General features: G+C 40.7%; 1 protein-coding gene across 2 annotated transcripts in view; it reads left to right on the top strand.

Annotated features, from left to right (window-relative positions):
- The first annotated feature begins 5,747 nt into the window (after positions 1 to 5,747).
- HTR7 (5-hydroxytryptamine receptor 7) overlaps positions 5,748 to 14,694 on the top strand; it is a 29,735-nt gene continuing 20,788 nt past the window's right edge. For both annotated transcript variants that reach the window (XR_010367385.1, XM_064430837.1), the window contains exon 1: positions 5,748 to 6,565. Coding sequence is in view for 1 of the 2 variants with exons in the window: in XM_064430837.1 (XP_064286907.1) it covers positions 6,039 to 6,565 (527 nt within the window). In the remaining variant the exon portion in view is untranslated. The remainder of the gene's footprint in view (positions 6,566 to 14,694) is intronic.

Genomic DNA, 14,694 nt, shown 5'->3' with positions numbered 1-14,694 from the left:
GCCATGTCAATGATATCCCCTGACACGGAAAAGGACTGAGGAATTCTCACAGACTGATAATCAAATACATGTGCGTTGTGTAGCACTGCCACAAAAGTACTAATACTGTTCTACTGCTGGTAAATAGCACAGAATATATAAAATACAAACGGAAATTCTCAGTAGGTGGTTTTGGGTGACTTAGAGCGGCTGCTGAGACAGCAAGACTGCAATTCCTGTCCAACTTCAGGACAACTCCTGGCCAGACCAGAAGGTCCTTCCCTTTTTCTATCTTCAAATCGGGCTAAATGCTCACCAGAGGAAGTCTGTGGAGTATCTGGAGCCCTAAGTTCTTGATAAGTCAAAAATGCTTCTAACCAATGCCTAGGCTGCTGCCAAACCCTGAACATCCCTCCTTGCAGGGTCTGACCTTGATGTAGCTTGTGCCAGCTGTGCGCACAGGTGTTGTGGGGACCTGGGACTCACTTCTACCAGAGATCACTTGGTTAACAAAGTATGGCTGAGAAACAACAGTGTTGGTTGTTTCTTGGTGTGTTTCTGGACATCCTGCCTGATGAGTTACAAATACCTGGGATGGTGGTAGCAGAGAAGCTACTTGCGGGTTGCAGACACTGGACTAGGAGTTGAAGCAGTTTTGAGGGTCAGTAGAAAACAGCTCCCACATCTGTATGGCAGGAAAAATCCACATCACCCTGAAAGGGGTAAAAACCCCCCAGCTGGTAAACCATTGTTGTTCATGCCACATCTATGGCAGCATTTTTTTCTTGACAATATTAGATCAAGATATTTCAATAAAGAAGCTCTGTTTGAGTCCATGTGCATCTGTAAGGTGCTTGCCTGTTACATCACATCAGCCAATATTGCTTCTCTGCCAGCCATTTGAATGGTATTGCCAAGGTTTTTCTTCAATGTGTGTGAAAATGGAACAGCTTGAGATATTATTCCAGGTTTTCTTTGGCTCAGTGTTTGATGTAAATTGATTTGTCTTAATGAAGGTAAAAAGTGATCCAGAAGCATGTATCAGTTATTTCTGAATGGCCCTACTGCAGCAGTGTTCAGAGATACCAAAGAAGATTAAGCAGCCTTTGTGTTTGGCAATATACAAGCAAAAGAAACATTTCTTTGAGGTGCTTAGAATGGAGGGCATTTAAACAGACCTTCATGCATAAGATCTGCAGAACCATATTTGCTGTAATGGTGTAAGAATCTCAGTACAAAGCACTTTTAGCACCAGGTATCACAAATCATGTACTCAGAACCGTGCACAGCCTTATTTCCAAGTTATTACTGCTTTTATTTACACCCGCCCCAGTGGTCTGGGGAGAGCTTCCTTATGGTTCTCACTGTTAAGCTGCAAGCTTCTAACATGCTTTGTTTGATTACTGTCCTGAAGTTCTCCTTGGTGAAAACAGATCTCCTCACTCCAAGTGTTTCTCGATACACTTAGACCTCAAGACAGGCCTTTCAGTAAATTTTAATGCAGAAACTGTCACAATTCTTCTAATACATTTTCAATGGGCAGCCCATGGTAGTAACTGTTAAGTTTATTTTGTTTTAGTTCTGCATTTGGCACTTTTAAGGTGCTAAGATTTTATTTATCACTATCTGCCTCAGCAACTCAGTAACATGAATGTCACAGTCACTTTTATCATAACCTCATAACCTCCATAAACTCCAATGTAAAGGTACAGATGGAGTTTTCAGAGTTGGGAGCTCTCATTTTGAGTGATACAGAATTTTAAGCATAAATGTCATCTTAATTGTTCATTTTCTTTTCAGATGCCACCTTGTCCTTGATAGTATTTGCTGTTTCCAAAAAAGGGAAGACATAATTTCATATTTAAGTTGCACAGATGAAAGTATTTATTTTGACAATGGTAAGAAATGGCCAAATATGGGAATAGTTACCTCTCTGTTTTACTGCCACAGAGTGATGATGATTTATATTCACAAAGACAAGAAAATGCAGAAGAGAAAAGTGCAGCTGCAACATATTTGCTAGAGATTAGACAAGTGTTATTTGCTAAACAGTACATGCTGGGAATAAAAATCAAGGTTTCAGTAATAAAGAAAAGCAAAGCAAAAAAAGAAAATGAAAAGAAAAAGAAAAGAAAAGAAAAGAAAAGAAAAGAAAAGAAAAGAAAAGAAAAGAAAAGAAAAGAAAAGAAAAGAAAAGAAAAGAAAAGAAAAGAAAAGAAAAGACAAATGAAAACAACCATTTAAGGAGATAAGCTCTCTCAGGCAAGGAAGGACAAAAGAGGGGATGATAAGAAAGAACAAAATAATAAGAAAAAATTCTGATCTGATTGTTTATTGCATTGCATACTTATGTTGCCTTCCTGCCGTGTGTACAATATTGAATGGTTTAAGAAGGGGAATGCAGCAGTGCCTTCAACTTTTTTAGCTAAGACGAGCAGGGCTATTGTTTTCTGGAGGCAGCTGTGTGAGGGAGGTGTTGCCATGCTGGGCTGTCAGCGTTTTCTCCTCTGCTGCTGATGCTCTTGCCCCGTGTTCCTTGACCCATTTCAGTCAGGATGCTCCAAGTTAGCACAGACCTGCTGTCTGCAAACATCAAGTCCTCCAGAGAGGGATGAAGGATCCAGGATTTAATGCAAGGTTTTTCAGCATAAACACTTTGATAGATACAGTCTGGCCACACTATATCAAAGTGTGCTTGGGAAACTGCATTTCCTTGGCTAGCCTTAATGACCTGTCTTACCTTATCTCACCAACGTGGCAGCAAAGAATTGATAGCAATAGCCACTGCTGTAGTATACACTTGGTATCAATAACAAATGCTGAAGATGTTATGTGATTAGCACTGTTTCTGGAGGAGGGGAAAAATTAAACAGAGGAGTTAACTACTTAGGGAGTGGGAAAATATCAAAGTAAAAAGTTCTCTTGCCTTTTCTTTTTTCTTTTTATAATCTGATTTTTTTCTATACAACAATAATAAAATACCAAAGGTGAGATTTGCAAATAAAGTACATTATCAAATATTAACAAAATATTTAACTTCCCTAAGTGCAGAAAGAAGGACTTAGCACAGAATTGAAAATATATGGAAATATTAAGACGCTTTTATGCATAGAGAGCCTAAATTACTCAAAGGACAGGATTTTACTAAGCCCAGCCAGAAAAATGATTTGATTATATTTTTTGAAGCCTAATGAAAGGTGAAAAAGTAATTTATTGGGTAGAGGACAAATATCAGCTTGTTATTCTTGACAGCTAATTGGACATTTATTTCACTTCTGTATTCTGTCTGGAACAACATGTTAGAATTTTTTATAGGATCTCTGAAGACAAAAGTGGGATGTACCCTTGGAAAGATGGAGTCCTACTTTCCTTTGTTGTTACTTTAAGTGCCTGGAATAGATGTCATCTCATGGAGTGATGGGTTCTCTATGCTTTTCCAGACACTGGCCATGTGAAACCCTCTAAACCCTCATGGAAAGCACCTCACTGGATTCAGCCCAGCCTGGGAAACTGGAAGTTATTTTAGGTGTGTCCTAGTAAAAAGCTTTCAAGGAGCATATTTTAGAGAGGTGTCAGCTGCTTTGTCTTGCCAGGGTTTTTCACATCTTCTCTGCAATAGTACATAAATCCCTTTCTATAATGGTACCTAAATTGATTTAAATTGCTTTGTTTCTTCAAAGGTAAGATTACAGCAGAAAATTCAAAGAGTGGTAACATGGCCTTTGAGAAGGAAAGAAATCAGGTGATTAACTTGGAATGAACTGGAAGGGAATTTAAGATACAGAACAAAAGGTTCAGTCCTACTTTTGGGTTGGAATGGGTAGGAGTGATCCCTACCCTACCAAATGATCCTGTGTATCATCCACTGAGAACATTTAGAGTCACATCCCAGAAGTGTATTGAAAAGCTGTCAAGAGGAATGACTGATTTAATGAACTGTGTTAACGCATTTGCAGGAAGCACCAGATTATAATTTGCTCTGCCTTAGTGACATTTAAGCAACTGAAAAATTGCTTTTACTGGGACTATTAAACTGTACAATTTTATCAGCTTTTGTGATAAGAATCTATTTTGAACAAAATTTACTAAGTCCCTAACTCCTTAGCTGTGCTTCAGACACTATTTTTGAAAAATGTCTAACAATAAGGAAACATTCTCTCTCCAAGTTTTGCATTAATGTTTCAACTTAGATATATCCTCACAATTTCTAAAGACCTTTTTCTTCCTAGTATTTGCTTAACTGAAGAGGACTAAATACTTTATTTATCACCTGGTGGGGTAACTCACCCAAAGCTCAACACATTTCGGGTGGTTAAACAGGGATTTTTATTTTGTGATTTTGTTGCTTTTATTGTGATTGGACACAATAAAGCAACTAACAAAGTGTGGGGAAACACTTGACTGAACAGGAAGATGCTTTCAGCTTGTAATGGTCAAGGAGCTGCCCAACAAGATTTCATCCTTATCATTGCTTATTTTATTACCTTAGTCAAATCAAGATGTGGGGTAGTAGGGAAGGGCAGCAACTGAACTACCAAACCCTGCATTTCTGCCTGTGCTCAATCTGTGTTCTGTGAAACAAGTATGGAAGCCTCAGTTGCTATGGATTTGTGTTTCACTAGCCTGTAGGACTGTCAGTTGAGGGTTTTGGTTTTGTTTTTTCTCCCAATAACTGGATATTAATTAGGTTTGTCTTCAAAGCAGATTTTCAAGTCAGTATAATGTGCAACCATTATAATGGTTGCAGTCAGTATAATGTGCTCCTGCAGCCTTTCTTACTACTGAGCCACACAAACAGTTCTTCCCTGTCCCGTGCATACTTAAATAAAACTTTCTATGTTGTTGCAAGATCTCCCCTCATTTAAACCTCACGGTTATTGATGCATCTGGGACCAACACTTTTCATTCACTCTCCTTTTCTAGTTCACCTGGCTTCTGTCTCATGTTGACAATGTGAGGGACACTCAGGAGCAGGTGTTTCTTGGTTTTAGTCCTTACTGTCTGGCATGTTGATAAATCAAGGGGTGTGATCTTCTGCTGATAACTCATGATTCAAATAGTTAATTTTCACCCCACTCAGAGGCAAGAATAGGACTTAAAGAATTGAGAAAGCTAGTGAGTCCCAGAAATTGGCTTGTATCTAAGAGTCCAGGGAGCCTACAAGAAAAGCAGGTAATTCAAGCAACAAGAGTTTGTTGGGTTTAGCTTTACAGAAGTAATTACACATGGAGCCGAGTAAATTCAAAACCAGGGTATAAAAATATGAATAAAAGAGAAAATATAGGCGATGGCATTCACATCAACTTATTATGAAGAAGACATGCAAGCTTGGATCCACAGAGGAGTGCTTACATACCCGGGACGTGCCGCAGGGCTGTGCCGGAGCCGGCAAAGCGAGATGCTGGAGCCCCGCTCCGGCCGGGCCACCTCCGCCTGCGGCCGGCTCCGCGCCAGCCGCGGCACCCGCCCGCAGCGAGACCTGTGTACACACACACACACACACACACACACACACACACACACACACACATATATATATATATATATATATGTGCAGGGGGTTCCCAGAGCGCCCCTCGCTTGGGGCGGCCGCGAAGGAGAAGCCGCGGGAGGAACCGGCTCCCCGGCGTGCGGGGAAGGGGCGCACCGCCACCTGCAGCTCAGAGGGCAGGAGGGAGAGGGAGGCGGAGCGGTTCCCATCCCGTCGCCTGTCGCCCTCGGGAAGCAGCCGCGGGCGGCAGCGGGCGATGGGCGCGGGTGGGAGGGAGGGAGGGAGGGAGGGAGGGAGGGAGCGCAGCCACCGCCGCCCGCCCCTCTGCCCGCGGGCTGGGGGCCGTAGCGCCGTGCCCATAGCGCCGTGCCCACCCCGCGGCCACCCGGGATGCGCCGCGGGCGAGCCCGGCTGCCCCGGGGGAAGTTGAAGGCTGGGCCCCCACGGGCCGCTCGGCCGGCTGCGAGGGGGCGGGCGGCGCCGGGCGCCCGAGGAGGAGCCCGAGCATCCCGGCGCCGGGGACAGCCGGAGAACGGGCGGCGAGGCTCCATGGGCTGCTCACGCCAGCATGGTGCTCGCCCTCAACGGCAGCCACCTCTACGGTAACCTGCGGCCCCTGGTGCTGGAGGAGCCGCGGGCGCTGGGCGGCGGCAGGATGATCGCGGGCTCCTGGCCCCCGCGCAGCCTGGCGAAGCTCGGCCCGTCGCCCCCCCCGACGGCGCTGCCCACGGCGAGCCCCCTCCCCGCCAACGACTCGCAGTGCGGGGAGCAGATCCTCAGCTACGGCAGCGCCGAGAAAGTTCTCATCGGGGCCGTGCTCTGCCTCATCACCCTGCTGACCATCGCCGGCAACTGCCTGGTGGTGATCTCCGTCTGCTTCGTGAAGAAGCTGCGGCAGCCCTCCAACTATCTCATCGTCTCGCTGGCCCTGGCCGATCTCTCGGTGGCCCTGGCCGTCATGCCCTTCGTCAGCGTCACCGACCTGATCGGCGGCGAGTGGATCTTCGGGCGCCTCTTCTGCAACGTCTTCATCGCCATGGATGTCATGTGCTGCACGGCCTCCATCATGACCCTCTGTGTGATAAGTATCGACAGGTGAGAGCGCCGAGCCCTGCCGCGGCCTCCCGCCGCTCCGGGGGACCGGCCGCGCCGCTGCCCGCAGCCCCGGCGCGGGGACCCGCGCTCAGCGGTCCCGCCAGCGCTCTGCTGCCTCCTCCTCCTCCGGGCCCCTTGGAAATGAGCCGTGCTCAGAGCAGGGAGCGAGGCGAGTGCCAGCCCGCAGCCTCTCTGCTCGAAGGAGCCGCCGGAGCACGGTGAGCTGCCGCCCCATGCCAGCCCGGCTGCCTGGCTGTCCCTCTGGGTACCTGCCTTGCTGCCCCCCGGGAGCCAGGGTGGCAAAGCCAAACCGGACCTAAACTGCCAACGATTACCATGGCTCTATGCAAGTAAATAGGGCATTTCCAGCTGCTTTAAAATTTGGAACATATGTCTTTAAACTGCTTTATACCGCAGGTAGATTTGAGCTGATTCTTTCAAAGTGGCAGTGCAACCTCACTGGGTTCAGCAGAGTTTTACCAGACCAGAGAAGGTGCAGTAATTATAGCCTCCTAAGGTTTTATCTTTATTCTAGGACAATCCCAGAGTAGCTCAATTTACTTTCTGACAAATAATGTCTTGCTTGAAGGAAAAATTACTTTCAAACCTTTGCTTTTTAAAAATTTGCATCTGCTGTTTTAAAATCCAAGTTATACTCATTGGCATTTAGCTTCTTGCAAAAGATACAGTCACTGGAGCAACAAGGAGGTGTGTACACACTGCAGAAGAATATCTTAGGTGTTCAGTTCTGATGGAAAGCCATACCAAAGCACCCACATTTGCTCTGCAGAGGAAGGCTGACAGATTCCTTTTTTTCCATGCAGGTTCTATTCTAAAGTAAGTTGCAGCCTGTAGCTGTAGCTTCCCTTTTCCACAGCCCAAATTCCATTACAAGAGTTTTAACAGCTAGAAGGTAATTTTTCATTAAAACTTCATACAATTGGCTGAAATTGAAAAACCTTGTAACTAGATTTTAGAAGTAGTTCACCACCTCTATATCCAACAGCAGCCTGGACTGTTTACTTCAGAAAGTTTTAAGAAAAGCTCTGCATTAGGTTTCTGCAAAGCAACAATCTTTCGAAAGAGATTCCTACAGTAAATGGAAGTTGTTTCGTATCAGGAAGCATCACAGTCTGTGTTAATTTCAGAACTTTAATTCCTGTACAAGCATCCTCTACTTTAGTACTCTTTATTTTGTGACTTCTATATTGGCCAGCAGTTATCTGAATGCTGCAAAGCATCTTGTGGCAATGAAATCCATATTCAGACTTTGACAGTATCAAACGATCTGTGTTCTTGGTGTTGGTTTGATTTTTTAAATTGCTGTTACATTGACATTTGCCTAATTTTAATTTATCTAAGTTGATTTTTAAACTTAATTCCTGTATTGCAAGAGAGTATTAATAGGTTTATCTACCTTCCCAATGTTATTCTCTGCGTTTCTATTCTATTAGTAAGATAGGTGATTTCATTTTTACACTCTCTCCCCATTAACTATTTCTATTCTTTGATTGTTCTTATATCCATCTCTGAGCTCTCCATCTCCATTTCTACCAACCTTTTGAAAACAGGTCAACAAAATTATGCTTTCTTAAGGATGTGTGGTGATTCACACTGTAGCACTGGGCTTTTGCTCTTTTCTATTTCTTAATTTAACATTGGAGGTCACTGCTGTGTGCTGAACAGGGGCTTTGACTGAACTGGTCACATTGATGACTGCATCTCTTGTTCTCTCAGTTCTCTCTCCACTCCCCTCTCCTCCTAAAATACTAACAAGAGATATATCTTTGTATTGATAAAGAATATAACCTCTTGTAAATGGCTGATTTTCACCAGTTAGTGCTGATTTAAACTAGAATTATTCTCTTGTCTTTGTGTTCTCAGTTCTTTCACTGAATGTTTATTGAACACCATCTCTTCATAATTCATTATACTGTTGTCTACTACCTACTTGAAATTAAAATTCTGTGACTTATGATGCTTAACCTCTGTCACCCAAATCCATTATATAGTTGAGATAGTAGGTATCACAAATAAAAGGAGACAAGCCAGTACTTCATTAACAAAATGTCTCTACTACTCAGCAGTAAAGAATTAAAAAATCTCCATGATTTGTAATCCTATTTAAAAATAATTAATCTTATATAGCTGTAACACTGCTAAGCCAGGCCAAATATTAGTTTTGGATATTAAGAAATCTTTGAATAGTGCATATCTACAAAATATGCAGAGCAGGGAGGCAGTATGAAAAGCAAATGTGAATGATGAAATGTTGCCAGTGTAGCTTTGACGATAATGGTGCTGTCATATTGGCAGCTGTTCTTACATGTGTGTAGTTGGAAAATCCTTGAATGATCACTGAGGAAAATTTATCTCTGAAAACACATACCTCCAGTTTAAGTTTTGTTTGTGGTACAGGAGCTGCAAATCACAATGTATACAGTGCATAAGAGGGTCAGATCATTTTCACAAGGTCCATTTTTCCAAGGCTTTGGTGAAACCACTTCCATGTTTTCTATTATGTAGGAGAAGAAGATTACCAGTGATACCTCCCTTACTAGTCTTACCATCCCAGGGCAACTAATACTAATACAGCACTAGGAAATTTCAATCAGAAATTCCAGAAGCAGAGAATGTGAATGAGATTCACTGTCCTTCAAGTTGGCCACTATCCTCAGAGGCATTTAGATGTACTTAAATCTTGAAGATCCTGAGGTTACATGGGAGACATTTCTTTAGGAAGCAGGGTTAAGACAGGACAAAGAAGGATTTTTGAAATATAATTAGGAATTGTGCTGTCACCTGTCTCTTTAGGGCACTATAGGAACCTTTTATTGTGATCCAGTAACATCTCTCCTGAAGTAAAAGATGAGGCTGTTGCAAGCAGTGCAGAGAGAGCAAATAAATTGACTATTTAAAAATTTGTTGAATCTCTAGATTCTTCCTGAAGCAGATACAAGAATCAGGTATATAGCTGAAGGAATGTTACTATTGAAATAATCTTAAAGAACCAAATTTGTTGCAAACTGTTAGGCAGCATTTGTAAAGAGAATAATACCTTCTATTAAAACAAACAAGTTAGGAAAACAGAGGCTTTGAGGAGCTACCAAAAAGGATAAAATGAGTAAATTGCAAAGGCCTTTTGATTTGTTTCCCTTGCACAAATATGTGCTACTCATCTTATGCCACTGAGAGCCCTGAAATGCCAGCAGCTGGCGAGCCTATTGCTCACAGAGAGATTTTGCTGCACAGCCCTTAGTGGTGGATGTGGTTTTTAGCTGAATATATCAGCTTCTGAAAGAAGCATATTAGCATAGGGTATACAAATGGGCTGGTTTCATTCTGTTGGAAAACCTTGTATTTTTTCCTAGTTAGAAACACAAACCACTTCTTGTATGTTTTAAGTTTCTTCTATTCTAAGTTGTGCAAACTGTAAGGGTGCAAAGTAGATGTTAGTGTGCTATTATGTGGATATCTAACTTTGCACAGGGTGCACAAGGAAGCAGCTAGGTTGGAAATGTTGTTTGGTTATCCACAAAGATCTAAATTTGTGGAGATTTGGACTATTGTGCTTTTCCTCAGATAATATCTTCCCTTTTGTTCCACAACATAAAAACCCTCACAGATCTTTGTCAGGGGGATGTGAGATGAACATATATTTTGGGTATCTCTGTCTTATTTAAGCCCTCACTTTGGAGAAAGGCTATCTGCTTACAGGCATAACTAAAACAGATACATGATGGAGAGACAAAAGTATTTCTGCCTTTTCAAATTTTTTGAGGATTAAACAGGCAACGATACTCAGCCAATTATTACCTTTGCTATTCCCTCCATCTGTGATATGAGCATTAGCTCTGTAGTAGGAGCTACAGAGACTTTTGCAGGATAATTGAACAGAGTTGAATTCTTCTTTAAGAATTTCCTATTAGTGTGTTGGGATATTTTTTTCTTTTGCTCTTAAGGCTTTACTTTTCTGGTTCTGAATTAAATAGATTATATCACATCACAATTCCTTTATTTTCTTTACATTTAAGAGTGAGAAAACGTTAGGAGTAAATTATGAGGGATGGATACAAACCACATCTTAGTGGAGAATGAAAAAATAAAGGAAATTAATTGTGTTTGAACTGGTGGTGTTTTCATGCTGATTCATCATGCTGTTCTGACCCAAGATAGCTACAGAAATGCTGTTTTGGAGGGTATCCACAAGATAACTGCATAAGTAGCAATTTTTAATTCAATTTAAAAATAGTTTTTTGGCTTAGAAAGTGATAAAGAAACGTAACTACTCAGATTCAGTTGAAGAATTATAACACTTTCTCCACACCCACACAAGTAATGAAACACTTTTTTGGGAACTTTTCCAGTCTGTATCTTGGCCAACAATTCACGAGTATTCCAGGCTCCCATTAAATTGATGAGAATTTAGAATTTCTATGCAAATAAGTGTGCCTTTTTGTTGATCTTGAGATTTTTATCTACAAGGATCAGCTCTCTTTCTCTGCCTGTGTTCTCACAATCCAAGTATGAGTACTTATGCTTTTCCTTAGAATGTGTCAGTCCCAAAAGTTCACTGGCTTCTTGAGTCCTCATTCCATGTCTAGGAATTGTGCAGACCTCAGATTTCCTCAGAGGAAGAATTTGGAACAAAATTTAAATAAAGATTTAAGCACTTTCAATAGAATCCAGATGTCTAAATTCTACCTACATCCCAAGCTGATAATATGACCTGTTAGCAATTTGCTAAACCTAATGTTATAGCTTCCTATTTGGTATGAAGACTTTTTCTGCCTCAGTGCCATGGGTGGAAAAGGCAGCAGTCTGTTCTGCCAACCCTGCTCAGATCACTCACAAAATCTATGCAATAGATATGCAGAAATAGCTATGAAAAAAAACCTCTCTGTAATATATTTTGGACGTAGAATAAGCATAGACAGCCACCAGTAGTGCCACTCATGACATTTTGTTTAAAATATATATATTTTTACACAGAAATAACTGAGAAATGAGGAAAAACCTAAAAGGAACTCTAGGAAAAGTGTGTGATGAAGTTATTGCAGTTAAAGTCTATATTGCAGAAGAAAGTTTTGAGATCAGTAGAGCAGCTAATTGCTAACAACAGCCACCCTCACAAGAGCCATTTTCTTTATTGTTTAGCCTGATAAACAACAGTATTCTTTTTGAGCCTATAAATAACTTGCCTAGCTTATGAAAGATACAGCATTAATAAACTAAAGTGAAAAAGAACAGATTTCGTCTTACTCCTTTCCATGTAGTTTTTCTAATGCAGTCTGTTTAAAGAATGTTCCTTAAGCTGATGTAGTTTCTTTTTTGCAGAGAATTTATTGCTGAAGACTTAGCAATCTCCATTTCATTATTTATGTGTAAAAAACCATACAATATAAATTTTGGTCCAAAATTCAGAGATGAAAAAGTTCAATTAGAAGTTGGATGCATTAAGCAGTATAAGGCTGTTCAATGTTTATCTGTCACTGAGAACCCACTCCAAAAGCATAATTTAATCTAGGGGGTTTTGCTGAATTACCATGATCCCATTTCTTTAGGTACCTTTCTGTGACATCCTTGGGTATTGTTTCCCGTGTCACAGGCACAGGAAAGAGATGCAGTAACTTACAGAGTAACCAGATTTTAGCCACAAGTCTTGCTTTATTATGTCTTTGCAGAGAAATTATGCTTCATGAGCGCACTGCCAGATGCACAATAAGCAGATGGGAATTAACAAATAAAAGATATTTTCTAAAGCAGATGGACTGTTTTGTGAAACCTTGACACAGGAAAAAGGTTTTAACATCAAAACGAGTGGAAGTTTTGTCCTTTTGCAGAGGAAAAAGGCATAAGATCTGAAGTTTGCTGGGTGTGTCTTGTGTCTGCAGAGTAGACGTTGATAAAGCTTGGGAAGCTAAAAGATGTACAGGAAAAAAGATCTATGGATTGGTTATTCTCTTGCTGTTCTACACCACGTGCATTTAGCAGCATTACTGCAAGGGAGTAACAAAGTGTGGAGATGCAAGATAACCCAGAGGTGGCAGTGCAGAGGGGACTGCAACTGGTAATTTATGAGGTGCATGAATGGGGACTTATAGCTCAGTGAATTTCAGGAGATTTGAGATTAAACCACATTTATCTTAATGCCTTTTCTTGAAACTGGATGTTGCATTTCCCCCCCCCACATTTGAAACTATCTTCTGTTTGCTCCTACCAGGGTTTAAGACTGGATGAGTTTTCAGAAGTGATTTTGGGGTCTCTAATTCTTGGGGGTTCATCCAGACATTTCAAAGGAGCCTGATAAGTCAGAGGTAAGGGAACATTAATTCACATTTTTGCCAAGCAGGGCACTCTGGAGACATTTAGAAAGTGATTTCTTTCCTATCAAGGTAACAAAAGCAGTTTCTGTAAGGTTGGATTTCCTTCAAGATTCACAACAAAAATGCAGTTCTAGAAACACTTATCTTTGTTTTTGAAGGGAGCTTTCAAAAAAATATCCAAATATAATTTTAAAAATTGCAAATGCATATCATACTGGCATGATGTGTAGTGTAACCAATTACACTGGTATCAAAATATATTTTCTTAGTGTTTTTCTTGAACTGGATGAGTATCATAGAATGAAACATCAAAGCTTTTGTAGTTTGTACACTGAAACAAGATTGCTATATCATGCTCACACAAGAGTCTAGAAGAACAGAAAATAATCAGGGGATGTTTTCACTTTCCTGAATTAATTTTCTCTGAAAATTATTTCTAAAACTCCCTGAAAATTATATAACGTATCTTATCCCTTTTAGTAAGAAACAGTATTATATTTGATATTGTCGTTGAGTTTGAAATATTTAATTGGAAATATTTGTGGCAAATTTTGAAACTTGCTTCATCTGCAGTTGATAAGTACATATGGCACTGTCTGTCAGCTACAAACACCTCTTTTTTTTTTTTTCTCTCAATATATAACACACAGATCTGATCCTTCCTCTGTGGATCAGAAAGTCTAAAGAAAGCTGGCCATTGTAGGTCTTGTATGAAAATAAAGAGCTTTAGAAATAGTTGAGTCTGCTGGGGTGCAGCTGTCAGAAGAAAGACTGGGGAGCAAAATCACAAATTGGTATCTGCATGCCCAAAGCACAAGTATCAGAAAACAGTTCTGTTCTAATGGTCACTGCTTCTGTAAGGTGAGGATAATTTCTTTCACCTGGAAAGATTACAAGTTTTAGTTTTTCTTGTTGTACTGGATATCCAACTGTTTCTAAAGGATTGAATAGTATATATTTATATATATATATATTCCTATATATACTGAAAAGAGGCAAAAAACAGCTGAATTTTTTTAAAACAATCTCTTACTGCAAATTTTCATTTTCATACATCCCAGGATTAAATATGTCATAGTGAAAATTTGTTTTTATTCTGTTTGAACAGAGCAAAATTAGGCAGTGAGCGTCATTGATTTTCTTTTTGTACCTTGCTGTTTATTTAAGGCTTTGTATGGAGATCTAGATTATCTGATACATCTGTGTGGTTCTGTACATATTAGCATGTATGCAAATCTGGTGGTGATTCACTTCTGGCAATAAACATGGCTTTTGGGTAGTGCACAGACAAGAATGAATTCTCTAGTAGTGCAGAACAGAGATGTGCATGGAAATCAAATCAGTACTGAGCATATTCTTGCTGTCTATCCTGGCCTTTGTTATCAAATGGGAGCTAGCACAAGACATGACTGAAAGGGGTTTATTTCATCACTGATAGCTATTTCACTGCTAATTATCATAATTGTTTAAAAACCAACCCAAAACACAAAGCCCAGAGGGATGTTACAAAAATAACTTTTAAGTTAAGGAAAACTGAGGTGAAGTCTATTCTTAGAGGTACATTATGTCTTCAAGAGAAAATTGGCAGCAGAGTTTTTTTCCTGATATATCAAGCAGAAGGGTGGGATTTTGGTACAGTGAAACACCTAAACCCAAGTTTTTTAGCTTGTAGAAGTTTAAAGTATAACCACAAGGAAAGTTTGTAATCTGACAAAATCCATTTTTTGTGTACAGTTCTTATGTCTCTTAAGGAGATTGTGGGAAGGGAAGGCAGACCCATATGAAAGGTAACAGTTTTCTCAC

The sequence above is a fragment of the Passer domesticus genome, chromosome 8 (genome assembly GCF_036417665.1).
Source record: "Passer domesticus isolate bPasDom1 chromosome 8, bPasDom1.hap1, whole genome shotgun sequence".
Lineage (NCBI taxonomy): Eukaryota > Metazoa > Chordata > Aves > Passeriformes > Passeridae > Passer > Passer domesticus.
The sequence above is the reverse complement of the archived record's forward strand: the minus strand, read 5'-3'. Positions and strand labels throughout refer to the sequence as shown.